At 41.1% G+C, this 19,031-nt stretch overlaps 1 protein-coding gene across 1 annotated transcript; it reads right to left on the reverse strand.

The window, feature by feature from the left end:
• Positions 1–4,748: 4,748 nt before the first annotated feature.
• Positions 4,749–18,207, reverse strand: gpt2 (glutamic pyruvate transaminase (alanine aminotransferase) 2). The gene is made up of 11 exons (XM_042704432.1): positions 17,590–18,207; positions 16,190–16,279; positions 14,118–14,226; positions 13,666–13,799; positions 13,138–13,381; positions 12,064–12,143; positions 11,610–11,746; positions 10,569–10,743; positions 9,972–10,127; positions 6,928–7,040; positions 4,749–6,544 (listed from the first exon to the last, which is right to left on the reverse strand). The coding sequence occupies exons 1-11, from the start codon at positions 17,899–17,901 to the stop codon at positions 6,433–6,435; spliced, it is 1,662 nt and encodes a 553-aa protein (XP_042560366.1). The 5' UTR covers positions 17,902–18,207; the 3' UTR covers positions 4,749–6,432.
• Between the last annotated feature and the right edge of the window lie 824 nt (positions 18,208–19,031).

Consider the following 19,031-nt stretch of genomic DNA (forward strand, 5'->3'; position numbering starts at 1 on the left):
CTTTCACCTCAAGATATTCACAAAAATCTTACCTTTTCATCGAAGTAAAATTATTGAAAGAAAAAAAACTGTTGACATTAAATAAATATTTTTCCCCAAAACAAGTGTGCCACAATTATTGGCACCCCTAGAAAAATCTTATAATTAAAATCTAACTGAAATATATTTCCAGTAATGTTTTACATTTTTAAGTTCACCTGTTTGAACTCTTAAGAGGTCAACCATGACTTCCTGTTCCACTGGCGTACAAATATGAGGTGACACAGGCCAAATTCCATTAGTCATTCATCACTATGGGAAAGAGCCAAGAACACAGTGACGATGTGCGACGGAAAGTTGTGGAGCTGCACAAATCAACACAAGAAAATCTCCAAAGAGTTGAAAATACCCATTTCCACTATCATGGAAATAATTAAGAAGTTTAAAGCAACAGGAGATGGAAGAGGACGTGTGTGTACATTGACCCCACACACTGTGAGGAGGATGGTTCGGCTGGAAAAAGAATCTCCAAGGATCACAGCTGGAGAATTGTAGAGGTGAGTTGAGTCTTGGGGTCAGAAAGTCTCCAAAACTACCATCAGACGCCACCTACATCACCACAAGTTGTTTTGGAGGGTTGCCAGAAAAAAGCCTCTGCTGTCAATCAACTACAAACTAAAGCGCCTACAGTTTGCCAAATGTAAGTCAGACTTTCAATGGGGCTGAGTTAGATGGTCAGATGAAACCAAAATAAAGCTTTTTGGCAACAAACATCAAAGGTGGGCCTGGAAGAGGACGTGTGTGTACATTGACCCCACGCACTGTGAGGAGGATGGTTCGGCTGGAAAAAGAATCTCCAAGGATCACAGCTGGAGAATTGTAGAGGTGAGTTGAGTCTTGGGGTCAGAAAGTCTCCAAAACTACCATCAGACGCCACCTACATCACCACAAGTTGTTTTGGAGGGTTGCCAGAAAAAAGCCTCTGCTGTCAATCAACTACAAACTAAAGCGCCTACAGTTTGCCAAATGTAAGTCAGACTTTCAATGGGGCTGAGTTAGATGGTCAGATGAAACCAAAATAAAGCTTTTTGGCAACAAACATCAAAGGTGGGTTTGGTGTAGACAGAAAGATAGCCATACAGAAAAGACCCCCATACCCAATGTGAAGTATGGTGGCGGATCTTTGATGTTGTGGGGCTGTTTTTCTTCCAAAGGCCCTGGACATCTTGTTAGGATACATGGTATCATGGACTCCATCAAATACCAGCAGATATTAAATGAAAACCTAACAGCCCCCTCCAGTAAGCTTAAAATGGGCTGTGGTTGGACCTTCCAGCAGGTCAATGATCCGAAGCTCACCTCAAAATCAACACAAAAATGGTTCACCGACCGAATAAAGGTTTTGCCATGGCCATCACAGTCCCCGACCTAAACCCCTTAGAAAATCTGTGGGATGAGCTGAAGCCGAGTCTACAAACGTTGACCTCAGAATCGGAAGGATCTGGAGAGATACTGCATGTAGGAATGGTCTCAGATCCCGTGCCATGTGTTCACCAACCTCATCACGCATTATAGGAGAAGACTCAGAGCTGTTATCTTGGCAAAGGGAGGCTGCACAAAACATTAAATTAAGGAATGCCAATAATTGTGGCACACATGTTTTGGGGGGAAATATTTATTTAATGTCAACAGTTTTTTTTTCTTTCAATAGTTTTACTTCAATGAAGTAAAGCCTGTTTTGCCTGTTAGCCTGTTTTGCTCATATTCACTAGGGGTGCCAATAATTGTGGAGGGCACTGTAACTCCTAAGCATGCTGGCATTCCAGGTGTTGTTAGTCTGATCTGTGTCCATAATGACACCACCATAATGTAAGTTTTAATCCAGTGGCTGGAATGACTACCAGTATCATTTTATGGCCGCATAGTTGAGTAACCATAGTAAATTAAATGTTCAACAGATTAACTAGTGTCACAGAGGTGTGTAGAATTGTCCATTAAGAAGAGAAGGTTATGATTAAAGTTTCTCAACCAATTTCAGTGGCATCCAAATGACAGTCCCCTAAGGCGGTTGGTTCTGTCTTTTTGCATCACCAGTTATGAAATGCTGCTTCCCTAGAATTTGCAACAAATAACACTACACTTGCAACCACAGACAGACTCATTTTCAAGAGGACACCTTCATGCTTCAAAATACCAACAAGATTTTTTGCTTGACATAGGACACCTTAAACATCAATGTAAGGATTCGGGTTTCTCTTTGTAATTGAAATCCTGAAATTAGGGGGGGGGGGGGGGCATTAGGATTTGAGACTTCCAAACAGGCACACAATTACTTTAACAGTTAAAGATAATTTACCCGTAGTCTCTCCATATGGAAAAGTGCTACATTGTCCACCTTGGCCAAGTTAGTCATCTTTATTTTCTTAACTTAGCAAAAGGGTCTGCAAAAACAAAACATGTATATGAAACATTGTTTGACAGGCTTGCTACTACTCTTATACGGTAAAACAGCATGGTTACCTCTCCCTGGGAATTTGTGATAACTGCTACATTGCTACTTTGCTTATTGACGAACCGTTTCTGATTGATCGTAAAATAGGCCTGTTAATACAATAGCAGATCAGTTTATCCAAAATTCAGGTAGGCGTTTTTAATGTCAGGTCATGTGAAAAAAGGATTTTAGACTCTACCTGGCTGGCTGACAATGACGAAACGGGACTGAGTTCTTTTTGCACTTACAGTGGTAGCACACCTGGATGGAAATGAATCAGTTAACGCAAGCATTTTGTGAAAGGGGTTTTGCAATGCATACTGTAGGTACATCTTCAGGAGAGGTCAGGGGGTTTCCCCGGTCTTGCTCCTTTTCTGTAATTGAACCTCAAAAAGCACTCAGATGTAGATGAGGTAAAAATAGCTGAAGATCACACAAACACTACCTCAGGCCCTGTTGCCCTCTTGTTTTGTGTGGCCTTCAGTGTGGATGGATCACTCACTTTGCCTGCAATAAATGTATGGTAATGATGAATGTAAAAAAAAACAGCTGATGTAAGAATAATACAAATAAATACATAAAGTCTAAAAGGTGATAAAAGTAGACTTGTCTTTCTTGGAAAGTTTTCTAGTGAGAGGTTTGTGTATCTCAGGAGATTGTGCCTGCAATTCAAATGTGAGAATCGACCTTCATCACCAGATGGCAGCACACAATCAACATCCATTCGACCCCTACCTTGACTGCAATAGTAACTTAGAAAATAACAAAAAAATGTTTTCTAATAATCAGTTATCTCAAGTCCAAAGACGCTTGCTTTACCGAAGAATTGTTATGGACTCGTACCGATTACATCCTTTAGTAAAGTATTCAAGAGAGACTGTGGGGTCTTCATGAGCAATACTTTAAATGCCCGGTCGACCGTAGCCAACAGTAGATTTGATTCAATTTCATTTAGCCGTTCTTGTGCTATTATAGAAGGAGACGGACAACATGAAATAGGCCATCTCTCCTAAGTGGTTATGTTTATTTCAATTACTTCTAAAAGACGTACATTCCTTTTCAAGTTGTTGAATGAATAACTCCTTTTTCCATTGAAGCATCTGACGTCTTTGCTCCCAACTTGGCAGGCCTTCTTCTTGCCCATCCGAACTCTGGCTAACTTTTCGTGTTCGTCTCTGGGGCATAGTTTCACAATTTCCTACCCTGTAATGATGAAAAAAGTCGTTGCTACATGATTTATGCTGAAGAGCCACCCTGTTAATGCACGCAATGGGCTTCAAGTGTGTAGCGTGACCGCCTCATAATCAACCTGAAGTGACCCTTTAAGCAGTGCAAAAGGCGACTATCCAAACGGGTAACCCTTATCAGACGTTTTATCGATCATGTATTATAACTGACAACAATGAAATGCCGCCCTGAATTTACACGACCACTCTAAGGGCCGGTCCACACGGGGCCTGGATTGCCTGAATCCAGAAAGAAATGTTGCCGGATCGGCCTCGCGTCCACACGAACCCGGCGGATTCGGTGACTGAATCTGCAACCTTTTGAATCCGGTCTCCAGAGTGGGTAGATAATTCAAACCCGCTAGGGAATCCGTGTTCCTGTGGACGCCCCATCTGCACACTTTGATGTAATTGCCCCACGTGAAAGCCTCGCAACCTCAGCCTGAACCCTTATGAACCCCTCTGAGTCACTTCATAACAGCAACAACATAAACTAAATGCAAACATGGCATACAAAGTAAGGAATGTGTTTGGTAGATTATTTCTTTGTTGTAACAATGCTTCTTGGCAATACATCTTATACCGTTGGAAAGCCTATTTATTTCCCTTTTAAATGGTGCCACATTTGTAAGGAACATGTATTTGGGGGATAAGCAGCAGAGCTGAGTATGTGGGTTGCGCCCATGAAAAATTTGCCAAATCTTCTCTGGCAATCTCAATGCAGAGATATCGAGATGAGATTCTGCAACCAGTGGCAATCCTGTAAACGCAATTTGTTCTTGACAGGGCTCCGTGTGGACGGATTCAGGCAATCCAGGCTCTGTGAGGACATAGCCGTAGTCTAACATTTAAAGTTCAAATGTAATAAGGGGCAAGGCGTAAATAGCAGCCAGGATGCATTCAAGAACTAGACAAACGTGAAAATATATAGTGATGTTTTTCTGTTAAATTCATGCCTACATTTTTAATCTGTGCAAAATTTGTGAATAGGTGAAAGTTAGTTACAATTAGTTATGATTTTACCTTTATGATAAATAAATCAAGGGCACATATTATTATGACATTGATGGAATTTATGTATTGTACAAAAGAAATTGAAGACATTCAGGCAAAAGGTTGACATTCAAATATAATCCATTGTTTAACAGTCTAGGGATACAGTTGAATGCGAAAATAAAAGTATATTTACACAAACATATGCAAGTCAGCAGAAAATCTTCAATAGTTTAATCACAACCCATGATGCCTCAAACACAAAGAAAAGAAAATTGACTTAAACGGCTATAGAAACAGAATTATGTAGTGTCGTATTTTCTTCCAAATAGAATGTGCTTTGCTGCTATTAGAATATAATGCAAATCCATTAAAGTAATTTCTGCACGTTTACATTCTTGTGTAAACAAAACTGACACCCTAAAGTTAGCAAATGAGAGCACGACCCTAAATTAAAAGGCACCTCTATCAGAGACAAATGTTCCCCCAACTAAATAAATCCATATCTATGAAGCATGTGTTAAAATTTCTTATTGATGGTCAGTGCCTATAAGAAAAATATGTAGCTGACGAAAACACAAATGTTAGACTTTGGCACAGATATTGTCCAGCGGTTTGTTTCTTCTAGTATCAGTTAAATCTAATTCATCAACACATTCACACTTCCCTGGTTAAAAAAGCACTTCATTTTTGCACGTAAACTCAATGTGTACCAGCTACCGGCATACACCCAAAAGAAAAAAAAAGAAAAGGCAGTCAGCAGAAATGTCCTTTTCAGACAGAAGGGGAGCAGGAGAGGAGGCAGTGTTTGCCCTGCTGCCAATGTAATAGCCCCTTGACATAGTTTATAAAAAAAAATGTAAGGTAAAGGTAATATCAGAAATCTTAAAACAAGGCTTTAAACAACAATGTGACCGTACCGTATTATTCCCTACGCAAACTACACTAAAAAGTGATGAGTGAATGCATTACAACTTCCAAATATACATGTAAGAGAACAAAAATGTCGATGTGTATAGAACAGAAGGAACTGTTACTGATCCAATTCTGTGATGACAGACCTTCGTGGTCACCCAATTAAAAAAAATCACAATCCTCCCTTTAACACTCAACTCCTGCACTACCCAACAGATATGTGTACCGGATATGTGCAAATCAACAGCAGCATTAAGCTCTACAAAATGTCTCTTTATAAAAAGATACTGAAATCCCCTCCGTTCAGAACCGCCGGCACATGCAGGGGTTCACAGCTGTTCAGAGACAAAGGGTCAAAGGGTCAAACTTCAGTTTGGTCCTCATAGTTGGAGTTTAAAACAGAGCCGGTGGGTAAAAATGGAAAACTGACCTGGTGATCAAATGAGAAGTGACAACCAAAAACTTCATATAGACACAAACAAAGTACAAAACAACAACTTTGATAAATATTATGTCCCATGTCTCCCATGCTCCTTTAACATAAAAAAGAGCAGGCAAGCTATAGTTATGCCACTGATAAATCTCTCCCACCCGCACCGGTCATCTCACCCCTACCTTCAGTGTCTCACAAAGGCACAAACATCCCAAACTAGTCTAGTCTAGTCTTCTGCATCTTACTGTGAAAATCATTACTTTCATATTTGAACCCTAACATCCAAAAGCTGTTACTAGTCTGACTGTGCTAGCAGGTCTGTCTCTGTGTATGTGTGTGTGTGTGTGTGTGTGTGTGTGTGTGTGTGTGTGTGTGTGTGTGTTAATGTTGAGCGTTCATCCTCGTGGCACCTCCAGAGTGCCATATTCCTTCAGAAACTTGATGTGGAAGTCACGCACTTTATCCAACAACACTTTTAACTTTTCTTTAGATGGGAGAATAGTCATTCTGAAAAGACAGGCACACAAATACTTAGGTTACCAAGGAAGGCTAGGGCAATGAAAGCATGAATATAGGGTAACTACGTAGGAATGGTCTGTCAAATTTGCAATCAAGAGCTTACGGCATCTGGGGCACATGATGCATTTCATATGACCTCACCACAGTGTTATAATTATCATTACTAGCATTACACTGTGAAAGCTGGCAAAATGTTCTATTCACAAAATCTCTGATTTTAAGATCAAAGAAGTGTGGCTCCATGTAACTGTACTACAGCCCCTGATACAGTCCACTGTATATACAGTATATATATAAAACATTATTCGGTCTTCATTAGACAATGCTACTTGGTACTGGTGCTGGCAAAGGTATGGCAAAGCATAGATTACCTAAAATGGTAGGTGCCTTCCCTCTGTCCAAAGCCACTCCCTGGGACCAGACAGATTCCAGTCTCCTCCAGCAGCCTTAAGCAGTACAGCATGTCTGGTTGCATTCCTAGGGCCTAGAATATAGAAGCATACTGTATAATCACAACAATACAAATCAAATAAACACACAATTATTTCTGGATGTTTTTACCACTGCAGAGCTGACAGGTTCCACTTACAGGTTATCAGTGGCGGTTCTAGACCATTTTTACTAGGGGGGCCAAGGAGGGGCCAGTGTTTAACCAGAGGGGCACATACAAATTATAAGATTTTTGTAACCAATAGTAGCTAGGTAGTCATATATAATAATATATAGTAATAATATAATAATAATATTATAACAGTATTGTTTTCTGTTTATAGTTTCTTCAAATTTAGACTTTTTAAATGTAGTATTTCCTAATTCTAGTGGTTGGTTAGCAGGCTAACAGTCATGACAGACAACAAACATGTCATACAAAATTGCTCCACCAGAAATGTCGGGCTACAATCGCCACTGCTATTCATACTAGAATCTAAGCATGTGCTTTTTTATGTGATGTCTCCTTTAGGATTTGTTTTTGGCGTTGATACAATCGTGAATAATTACTGTGTCTTATCAAATCTAAACTCTCCTGAGCAAGCTAGCGAGCTGTGCCTGATGGCACATCTAAATGAGACAGGACAGCGATATTTGGAAAAGGCATTGTATTATTGGCTGCGATCCATAATTTATTAACTTCAACTTTATTTTGTCCCTTAAAGTCTGCAAAGCGTCTGCCCCAACTTTCTTTTCCCGACATTTACATTTATCTTGTAGCTACATAACATAATCCATCACCATACACCGGAGATTTCAAGAGTACACATGCCTATCAATATGCAGTTGCAGGATGGGTGAACGACACCAAAATATGTGATCTGGAGACAAAAAATATGTATGTGATCACAGGTCATGTAAGTAACTAAAACAGCGATTATCGTGTTATTTTAGTGGTGGTTAAGAGTGCCAATATGGGCTGACGAGTTGTTAGCTAAAGCGTTTAGTAAAGGGCAAAACAGCTCGCTAGCTTTCAGCATTCTAGCTTGCACAGGATAGTTTAGCTTTAATAAGACACAGTAATTATTCACGATTGTATCAACGTGCTACATTTCACTTAACAGGTCAGTCATTCCCTAAATCTTTTGGAATATAACGAAATTGTATATCTGGGTTTCTTTGTTCAGTTGTCGCATCCAACAGCAAAACATATCCCGGGCATTTGAACTTTCTGTGGGTTGTGACTGACGCACAGCTAGACTACTGTGTCCGTGTTGGACACAAATATGGCGGCGCTTAGACACAGTGACGTCACATGGTATCCATGAATAGTAGTTGCTGAGTTTTCATTCGACGACGAGCACCACCATAGACATATATACGTATATGTATATATGTCTATGAGCACCACACCTGGTAAACTACAGTGTTTGGGTGCGCCGCTTTAATTTACCCGTGTAGAACGTTGCGTCGCATTAGTTCTGCTTTTGGCGCTCAGGTGTAAAATCATAATAAATTCATCTTTTTTTTATTTGGTCGGCACAGGGTGGCCACAGGGGTGGCCAGGGATATGTCTACGGGGGCACGGGCCACCCCAGGCCTCCGTGTAGAACCGCCACTGCAGGTTATTCAGGACACACAGCAAACAATTATACAAAGTGCTACTCCTGTAATGACTCAACCCCGACACTGCCAGTTCACACGAGTGTAAGTATAAACAAATACTGCACAATTAGAAGCCCGGATCTTTACATATGCCCTCGGTATCAGTAACAGTAACAGTGCTCATGTGATCAAACCAAAACAAACAGTCCAGGCTACATGCTCATTTTGATGTACTGTACTGGAAGGAATGCACGGGGGTAAAACACAGCCTCATGACCCGTTCTATGGATAGGCTCTCATGGAAAAACTCCTGCCATCTGACCTTCCTGCGTGACAGCTGATGAGAAATGAACACATCAGGAACTAACCTGACTGGTCTACTTTTCAAATCATGCCACACAAGAAGATAAAGGGGTTTCTGAAATGTGTTGGGTGAATGTGAAAAGTTACACTCCACCATAGAGTGCTGAGGGTTGGCCTGACTCCATTATACACCCCACCATAAAGTGCTGACGGTTGGCCTGGCTCCAGTAGGAATAATGGCTCCTGTGTCCTGAGATACTCAATCTAGCCAGGTATGGAGGGCATACTAGTGCACATGAGGTTAAAAAAAACCTGCATGATATTTAGAAAATCTGCAATATATGAAACTTACAATGCAATTTGAAATATATATATATATATATATATATAGAAATATAATGTGTTCCAGTTTTTGCTCTTAGTATAAACACTGAGAGTGAGCAGATTGTTTGGGCAGTGTAATGAATCCAAATGATTCCCAATGACTTCATGCCACCCTGCATACCAAATGGTTTCAACCGGTGTAAACAAGTCTTCATTTCATTCAGCAACCAACATTCCACGTGTGCTTGCCCATGTGCATACTTTGGTAGTCAGGGTACCAGTATTGCGGTCATTGTCACACTAGCAGTAGAACCAGTTGTGTTGGAATCAAGGGATCAGGCTTCAGGGTGTTGGCTTAAATCAGCCGCTTTGGTGCCAAGATGTTATTTTTCCGATGGGTTGTTTTCAATCTTGCACAAGTTTGGTTAATCAACACAGTGATTTGGTTACTGTGTTCACTCTCCCATATGCTGACTGCAGCTCAGACGATTGGCTCTCCATATTTCTGGTGCCAACACTAAGCTCCATGAAACAACAGATGCATTTCCGTCCACCCTGGGCCAAAGTGACGAGCAAGGCATCAGCCACTGAAATGAACAGGAGTGGTCATCCATCACTCTTTCAAGGTCATGATTGCGATCATCAACAACCCCTCTTGAACGTCTGAGTTTCTCCAACGGGATTCATGGCATTGGCACAGGAATACATAGCATGCTAGTGGGAGTAGGAACACAGGGCTGATGTGTACACTGACCTTGGCCTGTTCCACTGCTTTGGAGGGGATGAAGAGTCGTGGGAAGGCATACATGGCTCCCTGGACAGGGTTGCACTGGATGCCTGGGACTGAGTTCAGAATCTCCTCCGTTAGCTGGGCTTTCTCTGCCAAAGCCCCCAGCACAGCTGTCTTCTCCTGAGATCAACACAGGCAGAGCTTTGTCACAACAAATCCAACAACATGGCTTTAATTTGGTGTGGTTTTGGATCATTCCTCTTTAAATTCATTTCTATTTTAATTCAATTTAATTGAGTTAGGTAGCAGTATAACATAAATAAATAGGCAGGAAAATGAGCAAACCTGATAAAACATTTTTTCTTCGCTCCAAAATGAATTACTAAGTTTACTTGATAATGGTGATGTGGAACTGTACCCAAACATAAATTATTCAGCAGCTGGTCCTTTGAAAAACCAAAAGGAACTATATTCATTTTTAAAGCTCTTCACCTTTCACAGATAACATAATCAACATCTTACAATGTATGAATGCCTACCTAAATACTTTTTTATAGAACTGTTCATTCAATAGCAGCCCTCTAGGGGAGCTGTCTGTTTGCCCTCCAGTGTAGCACTGACCTGATGAAAGCGACTGAAGGAGGGCTCGTCCGGCTGGGGAGGGTTGGCGATGACGTCCATGGCTGCCTGCCCAGACACAGGGGGGCACAGCTGCAACGACCGCAGCTTCAGCAGCTGGGCCCTCACCTCCGGGTCCAGATTCAGCACCTCCATGTAACCTCCTCTGAAACCACACCTACAACAGGAGGTAAGAGATGTCTGTCAAAAAGCTGCACAACCAAGTAGAAAGTTTTTTCTACTATAATTTCTAGTGAGAAATTATTTATCAGTGTTAACCCAAAATACACTTCATGCCACACGGCCTGATGCAGGTTTGATCTCCTCATATTGGTAAGAGGCCTGCTTAGGAGTCTACACAAGTTTCATGAAGTTTTAGGAAGCTGAACTCATTGATTACAATAGCTTTAGTTTATAGTAACATGATGCTATTGATCGACAGACTAACAGTTCTGTAACATGAGAAATCTCAATAGCTGAGCTGATGATGTAACGACCTGGCTGGCTAGCAATGTATTCTTTGCCACCTGTGGTGAGTCGAGCAGTACCTTGTTTATTCATAAAGGTTCATATTTATTACATTTTTATATATGACAAAAAATGAATAATAATAAAACATACAATTATTATTTAAGATGTAATTACATATGTATCCTATAACTCAAGGAAAACGTCATTACATCATTACATTTACAGAGTACTAATCACTTAGCTTCCTTTTGAGTCTTATTTTTCTGTGTTATAATGCACTTTACCTTTTTTAATGTCTTTTTTTTCTATGCTCTTTTATGTGCTCATTTGTACAGCCCTTTGAATTACCAATGTGTATAAATTGTGCCTTGCCTAGCTTTAAGTCCACAAGTTGCCATCTGTATTTCACACCCAAGAAGAAAAAGTGTGAAGAATTCAAAGGGTATCAGACTCTTTCAGTTACAACACTGGAATGTTTCAAGAGCCAAAAACAGAAATCTGAGCCGAGTATGGATAGGCAGCTAGTGTTGCAGGGGTGTGCTGGTCAGTTGGTGAGGCGCAGAGAACACTTACTCTCCTGTGTAACCCTTGGAGGTGGAGTGGAAAGAGGCCAGCTCCACACTGTTAAAGTACTCAGGCCCCATCTCAAACAGAACCTTCTTAAACGAGTGAAACTTGCAGCCCGAAGCATACACGTTGTCCTGATAGACCTGGACACAGTAGACAAAGATAAAAAAAAAAAATGACAACCTTGAAGCCATGTCAGTTCAGAACAGAGCAGCACTTATACCAACCACAGAAAAGCATTATGTATCATTTCAACTTTCACGGAAAATGTTCAACACAGTCAGTCTGCAGCAAACAGTGTTGAAGCTTTCATCGGTAACTCTTTTAGCATTCCAGGGAAATTAGTCCTTTGCAATGTTCTTCTATGCAAAGCTAAGACTGCTATATTATATAATCCTTAAAAAAAAAAAAATCATTGAAATTAATTTTAATGGGGAGATTGTTTTGTGTAAAAACTTACCTCGTCAGACATGACAAAGAGATTTTCCTCATAGGCAAAATGGAGTACCTCCTCAATGCACTTTCTGCTCTGGACTTGACCTTTGACGATGGTTTGAGGAAAAAAGCAGAAAGGAGAGAAAGTGTGGGGGAGGGATATGATGAATATGTGTGTGACAGGGAGAGATCAAGAAATAGCAACAAAAACGAACAAACTCAGCACAGAAATCGGGGGCAGCTGTAACTTTCCACGTAAGCTGACACATAAAGACCTCAGCAAAAACGCCATGTAATTTCTCATGCAAGAGGGCAGGAAACCCAAAACCCCTCGGTGGCTGATACCCTGTCACGCGATAGGCAGACAGTTCTCTTTACCAACGTGTCAGATCAGTTACCCTAAAAAACACAGAACATTTTTCTCTATAAATAACAGTAGGGTCTCTTTCACATGACGTAACTTCATGTGAGCTACCCACTGGTCTAATTATTTTATGTTTAATTTTAGACTCACCTTCAAGTTGACTCAGCGAAGTTCAAAAGTGAGTGTGTGTGCACTCACACTTCAATACATAGCATGTGAATTATTCAAACCAACACTTGGACTCTTAGTATAATTCTCCAGCTAGATCTAATCATCGTGTGGCCTCATTAGCCTCAGTTATCAGACTTAAAGTGTTTTACAGACACAATCCATGTTTCTGTGTCTGTGTCTGGGATCTTTTCTACACCAAACAGACAGACTTGCCCAGTCTTGTATAGTTACCAGAAACGCCAAAACCTAATAATACTATTCTTTCCACTATCCACAGGTTCTACAGTTGACACCACTTCAAATACTGATTAAGGCCTTACGGCTGCTGGGTGTTGAGACAGAGGACTGCTCTAGTGACTGATTCTATGGTTTCAAGGACTGTAGAATTCTGCATGCTGAGTGAGTGCAAAGACTGTACATTTGTATGTGCCACTTTGAGTGCAGCTCTAAGCTCCTGTGTTTCTGACATTCAGACAGGGAGCTGCTGCTGCTGGGGTGAATAAAGCAGTGCTGTCTCATAAATCATGTCTTCTGATTGAAAACTCCCAATGAAGAGACACACACCAGTGGGGTTTCCAGGGTTGATGATGCAGATGGCCCGGGGCTGGCAGTGTTCCCTGGCTGCCTGGTAGGCCCGGTGGAGCTCATTAATGTCCAGGGCCCAGCAGTTGTCCTCGTCTAAGTAGTAGTTGATCTGCACGGCCTCCATCTCTGCGATAGCTGCAGAGTACAGGGGATACTGGGGGATGGGGATCATCACACCGGTGCGCGAGGCTCCTCGGCCTGACACCAACATCTTTAGAATGCTCTGTAACCAAACACAGCATACCAGGCGATTAACACAGACTGCACACAGCTCGTGAAAACTGACATGTATAAACACACAGCAAAAGGTAGCCCATCACCCAATACATTGCATTCAAACACTGTGTCTTACAAAAACATTTGAGGCATTTCTGATGATAATAATAATAATAAGGGCACTGATATACTTTCATTACCTTGACAACCTAACTATGAAATCTACGATCATGAACGAAACACAAATAGCATGTCAGGCATTCTCTACTCGGTTCACTCGTTGCCACTCACCACGATGCCATCACTGGCTCCAGTGGTGAGGAAAATGTTATTCCCGTCAGCTGGCACGCCCTGGTCTCTCTGTCCAATGTAGGCAGCAATGTCCTGCCTGATGCACTCCACTCCTTGACTTGCAGTGTAGGACCCTGAGACACAGAAACATGAGATTTACATTGTGCTGTTACAGACAGAGACAAAGGCTTTGTTTAGTAATCTAATGGAATTCATACAATTTTACAAATGTAGAGTACCCACAATTCAATTAAATTCCAGCTTAATGGAATGGCTTGTTTTTTCCCAACCAAGTTTTATGCTTTTATGTATTTTTATGTGGCCTGCTCCAAGATGATATTCTCTTTTGACAGAGTGCATTGTTGGTTATTCAGGTTACGATCAAACTTTAGAAATGTACCTACTGGGTGTAAAAAATAACTACTTAACACAATGACTACAAACAAACATACCAAGGCTGGTCCCTCCACATCCTCGCAGGATGCGCTGTGCCCTTGCCTTGGCATCTTCTGGAAAACCGGGACTGTCCATCAGCTCGGGGAATGTGCAGAGAGCCACAACCTAAAGATACACCGGAAGTAGAACAAAGACAATGAGACATGCCAAACTGAATTCCTATTCATCTAGTCACCCCTGATTTCAGTCTTGCTTGGGGAAAGGGTCTAAAAAATAATATTAATGCATGTATTGCCATTATTGTGACAGAGTAACCAGCCCATTCAGAGAATGAGAATGTAACTAGCTTTGAGTGGGATCCCTCAACTACAGAATACTTCATAACTCAGTAGAATTTAACAGTGAAGGTACTTTGTAAACTGCTGGGACGTCATTGTGCGGAGCGTTCTATTCACTGTGTGTGTACATGAGAACTCTTGGGCTGTAGGGTTGTAGTGTTGGTCCAGAACATTCATTAAGGCAAGGTTGTACTTTACGTCAGTAGTTTGTAATCTATTGAACAGCCAAATAATGAGCACACCTGAAGGAGCACAATGCTGGTTTCATCTAAAGGCCATCTGTGATTTACGTAAATGCTGCACTTGACCCTAAGACTACCTCAACGTATTAACCAAGGAACAGAAAAGTGCACGGCAAACTGAAAGCCTATCTGACTTGTGCTCATGAATGACTACTAAATTAAATTAGTAAGTTTAGAGCCTTTTGTACAGTGCAAGTGGCATGATGTGTGAGCAGGCCGAACAGAAAAAGCACTTTCTCATCCTCTAGAATCTCCCTCATGTGAAAAGAACAGACTGACTTCATATTTACAGGCTGAGTTGATCTTGGATATTGAATCTCTGAAATGGTGTACTGGGTGTGGTGTCTAGAGGCAAAATGTGAACACAAAGGGCGTGTACACTGCTCATTTAAACCTGCCAAAAATGGATACCAATTGTTATGCTCCAACAGATCCCAAAGTATCCAGGATCAAGGCATGGAGGAATCATGTTGACAGGACTTGACTTTGGCCAAGCAACCGTAATAACAGGCTCTTGCTAAGGCCGCTACGATAAGCTTAGGAACCCACATTATACTCAGCGGAGAGCACAGGACTCAAGTTTGCGTGCAGTCATATCTCCAGCAAGATTATTTACACTCCATCTACTGTAGCTGGGAAAGCAGGAGAGATTGCATTGCATACTTTTGTTCTACGAATATTAATACACATAATAATATTGTATGTACCAAATGTTACAATGCACACTTACAGTTAAAATTGTGCCCGTTAACATGTTGAACGATAATACTTCAGTCAACCATTACTTCAGCATAGCCATTTGCTTAAGATTACTTTGACCGTTCAAATATTCTTAGCTGAATATTTTACACATAAACTTTGCTCATGGCTGAACTGCATGCAGCTAATGGCATTGCATGCAGTTAATCAGCTGCTATGAAGACATAAACCATCCAGGAACTGAATCCTTTTTGTTCTGCACATAATGACCAGATGAAATGCTCTCAGGATTTGTGCCCATGGCAATGTGGACACAAACACACGATCATAATGAGTCCTCCTCCCCTGGAATTTGCACTGTCCCCTGAACTGTGCCAAACAACCTACAACAGCGAAACCCATTCAGCAAACTCACAAAGCTCCATCCAAAGTTGGCTGCCATTCCAAGGGAGAGGCTCTCTCAAATGTCCTGCCAAAGATCATGAATGCTCTCTAAAGTGAAGGTTGGTGTGTGACTGCTAACTGACACTTATTGGTGTGACCTTGTGTAATCCTTAAGCTTGTGACCCATCCTCTAGAGTGTCATACTCCATCATGTGCACATTGTAAATAAAACACGGCAAAAACACAACACCCTGACAGAATGAGTTAAAGTCAAAGAACAGTGGGCTGAATTCCCGATAATAGCTCACTATTCACTGAGCCAGAACACCGCCTCTGCAAAAAGGCCACAAAAGAGATTGTGTTTATTTCTAGTGGTTAATGGTGGCTGCATTAACCAATTAGAAAAGTACTGCTTACACTGTTTACAGTCCCTGTGTAATTTCTTTAGGACTTTTTTTTACTTACCTGACGAAGAAAGGTAATTGGCTGCTGACCCATAGCATGAGCGTCTCCGATGTTTGCTTTGATCACCTCAGTGAAAGGTTTCTTTCCACCCTGCGGAGACAAACATCTGGTACTTAAACGAAATATAACAGTATCCAACATGCAGTTTTTAATTACCCCTCATTTTATCCTAGAAATAACTCCAGCCTGATAGCAAGGGCATATTCAAAGATATCTTCAAAGGCAAAAGTTACCAACCACAGCAAAGTAGGCTTGCAAGCCTCTGAACTGTTTACACATTTATAGGGGAAATCAATGTTCTTCATTTTAGTATTTATTTTGCACTAGGGCTGAACGATTAATTGCATTTGCGATTTAATCGCGATGTGATAGAACGCGATTTTCTAACCGCAACGTTCGCGATTAAAAAACGTGGTCTAAACGTGGTCTAGATGGTACATTTTGCACACAGTGTTTAAAAAGTGCATGCCTAGTGTTTATACTTAAAATGACTTTTTTAGAATTACTTAAATGCACAGTGGCAAAGCCACCGATTTGTTGTTCTTGTTTCTGTAATGAGCAGTTAAATAAAAATGTAAAATGTGGGAAAGAATATTTTACACTAAATGTATCTAATATTGTGTTGGTCCTATTTAAATCATTCATTACGTTTTGTTGGGGAAAAAAGAGGATACAAAAAAAAAATCGCATTTTAAATCGCAATCGCAATATTTTGGTGAAAAATCGCAATTAGTTTATTTTCCCAAATCGTTCAGCCCTATTTTGCACTCAGGGTGGTTGTCTCTCTGATGAGAATAAAAGTGAGATTGTAAATGGAAAGCAACACAAGCTACATAGACTGTTCTCCTGTTCCATGTCAGATGATGTAGCCTTATGTCCTAACATGTTCAGCACGAACATGCCCCAGCCTAACCCGTACAATAAGTTGCCACGTTAAACATCACTTCCTTGTCTGTACATGACCATGCCAGCTGGCTAAAGAGTAATAAACGCAGTGACTGGTTCAATAACATGCCATGTGTGATTATGGCATTCTTTGTGGCATCCCTACTAACCCTAAGGGAAGACATCTCTGTTGTGATCATGACATTCACACAACAAACGGCCAAATTCATACTGAGACTCGTAGGTTTAGTAGCGCACCGGTTTGCTTCACACCCAAACACTTCGTTTCTCATCATTAGCGGATGCTATACGAGATAGGACATGATGCAACACCATGGAGTCTAGTAATATGACCACGATACCACAATAAACTTTTAGTACATCAACACAACATGGAATCAAACTCTCCAGCAAAAGATGTATGTAGTAGACTAGGATGTGATAAGGTATTTAGTGGCACTTCAGGTATAACTTTCTATTTATTAGTATTACAGTGTATTAAAACGGTATGCTACCTCCCGTAAGCATCTCTCGATTTCGTCAGCCTTCATCACAATCAGCCCCCTCACAGCATACTCCACGGCTTTAACTTGCGGATTCAGAGTCTCCATCGTCAGGGTCTTCTCTCGAATCTTGCTTGTTGCGGCGACGGTAGCCTCTGCTGTGCTGTACCGCTTCAGTCCATAGGATTCGATGGGCCCTTGAGTCTTGAATCTCACTGACTCTTGACGGATTGTTTTAGACTTTGGTCGCATCACTAAAGCACAATACTGCTCTAGAGCACCTGCGACCAAGGAGCGATTTGCTGAAGACGGTAAACGATGCATTTTTCGGCTGATGTTCACTAGATGAAATATACGTTGTAATTAGAGGACAGTCTTTTGTCAGTAGCCTAACTTATCTTCGAGCGCTGCTTTGCAGCGTACGTTACAGTCCCCAAATGTCTAATGATGCGTGGGCATTGATTAATCACTTTTTAATTGTATTCATCCGCAATAGACCGGATGCGTGACTAAATCTTAGACTGTCTTAAAATCCTGTCTCAATATAACAAAGCCCTCGTCAATGCACCAGTCCCGGGGATCATCCAATATTTCTACCGCCACCACGCATTTACTCGGCGTTAAGACCGTTCACCTACCAGTAGTAGACCCCGCTCTCTGATGGGTGTTGTAGTTTTTTTGGTGAATGAAATCATCATCACCATGGATTCACGCATGTCAAGATGAACTACTTTACCCATCTACATGTGGTCTGGGTCGGTCAGAAGAACAGCCTATCACGATTGAGTTTCGGAAAGGTCTTCCATGCCTTCGGCTGTTGCCAAACTAACTGGTAGTTTAATTTAGTTTTGCGGAGTGGTGAAATATCAATTAAAATCAATCAAATTGAAAAAATGTGTGTGTGAACGTTAAAGCTAGGCTTATTAATTGGTTTGCTCTATTGGGAAGATTAGGTCAACTAAAGCCAGAGGTTAGCAAGCCAAAGGTATTGCTCCACAGTAAATAAACAGCTTCCTACAACTCTCCTTGAGGAAAAGAGTGAGAAGAAAGAAAGACAAAGAAATGGACTCCAGCTATGCCTATATGGAAAGATGTCTGGCCACTGGCCACTACAAAGTGTCAGCCTTCATTGTAGATTGAAGAAGTGTGTACACAGATTCTATTTTTCACATGGTCCTAGACTAATTTATGATAACAGACCAGAGAGGAATGATGCAAATCAGAGAAGAGATTCTGGTGATTTAATTTGCAACTTTGTGAGGTAGACTATGATATATGTGCAACTAGTTTTGGTATCGTGTTCATTTTGATGGTAGCCTATATATGAAGAACAGGCAAAACACACCCGTTACCTCTACCTATCCATCCCGGTTATGCGCTGTGGTTCAAGACGACACTCCTCGCGAAATTGTACGCTAGCCAGCTTTTCAGTGCCAACTTGGTCATGGCCAAAG

The sequence above is a fragment of the Clupea harengus genome, unplaced genomic scaffold (genome assembly GCF_900700415.2).
Source record: "Clupea harengus unplaced genomic scaffold, Ch_v2.0.2, whole genome shotgun sequence".
Classification (NCBI taxonomy): Eukaryota; Metazoa; Chordata; class Actinopteri; order Clupeiformes; family Clupeidae; genus Clupea; species Clupea harengus.

Excerpts from the sequence above, each read along its gene's own strand:
- gpt2 (XM_042704432.1), bottom strand. The coding sequence starts at position 17,901 with ATGCATCGTTTACCGTCTTCAGCAAATCGCTCCTTGGTCGCAGGTGCT. Across the intron at positions 12,144-13,137 it reads CAACCCTGGAAACCCCACTG|GTCAAGTCCAGAGCAGAAAG; the intron begins GTGTGTGTCTCT and ends CCATCGTCAAAG. Across the intron at positions 11,747-12,063 it reads TCTTTGTCATGTCTGACGAG|GTCTATCAGGACAACGTGTA; the intron begins GTAAGTTTTTAC and ends TACTGTGTCCAG.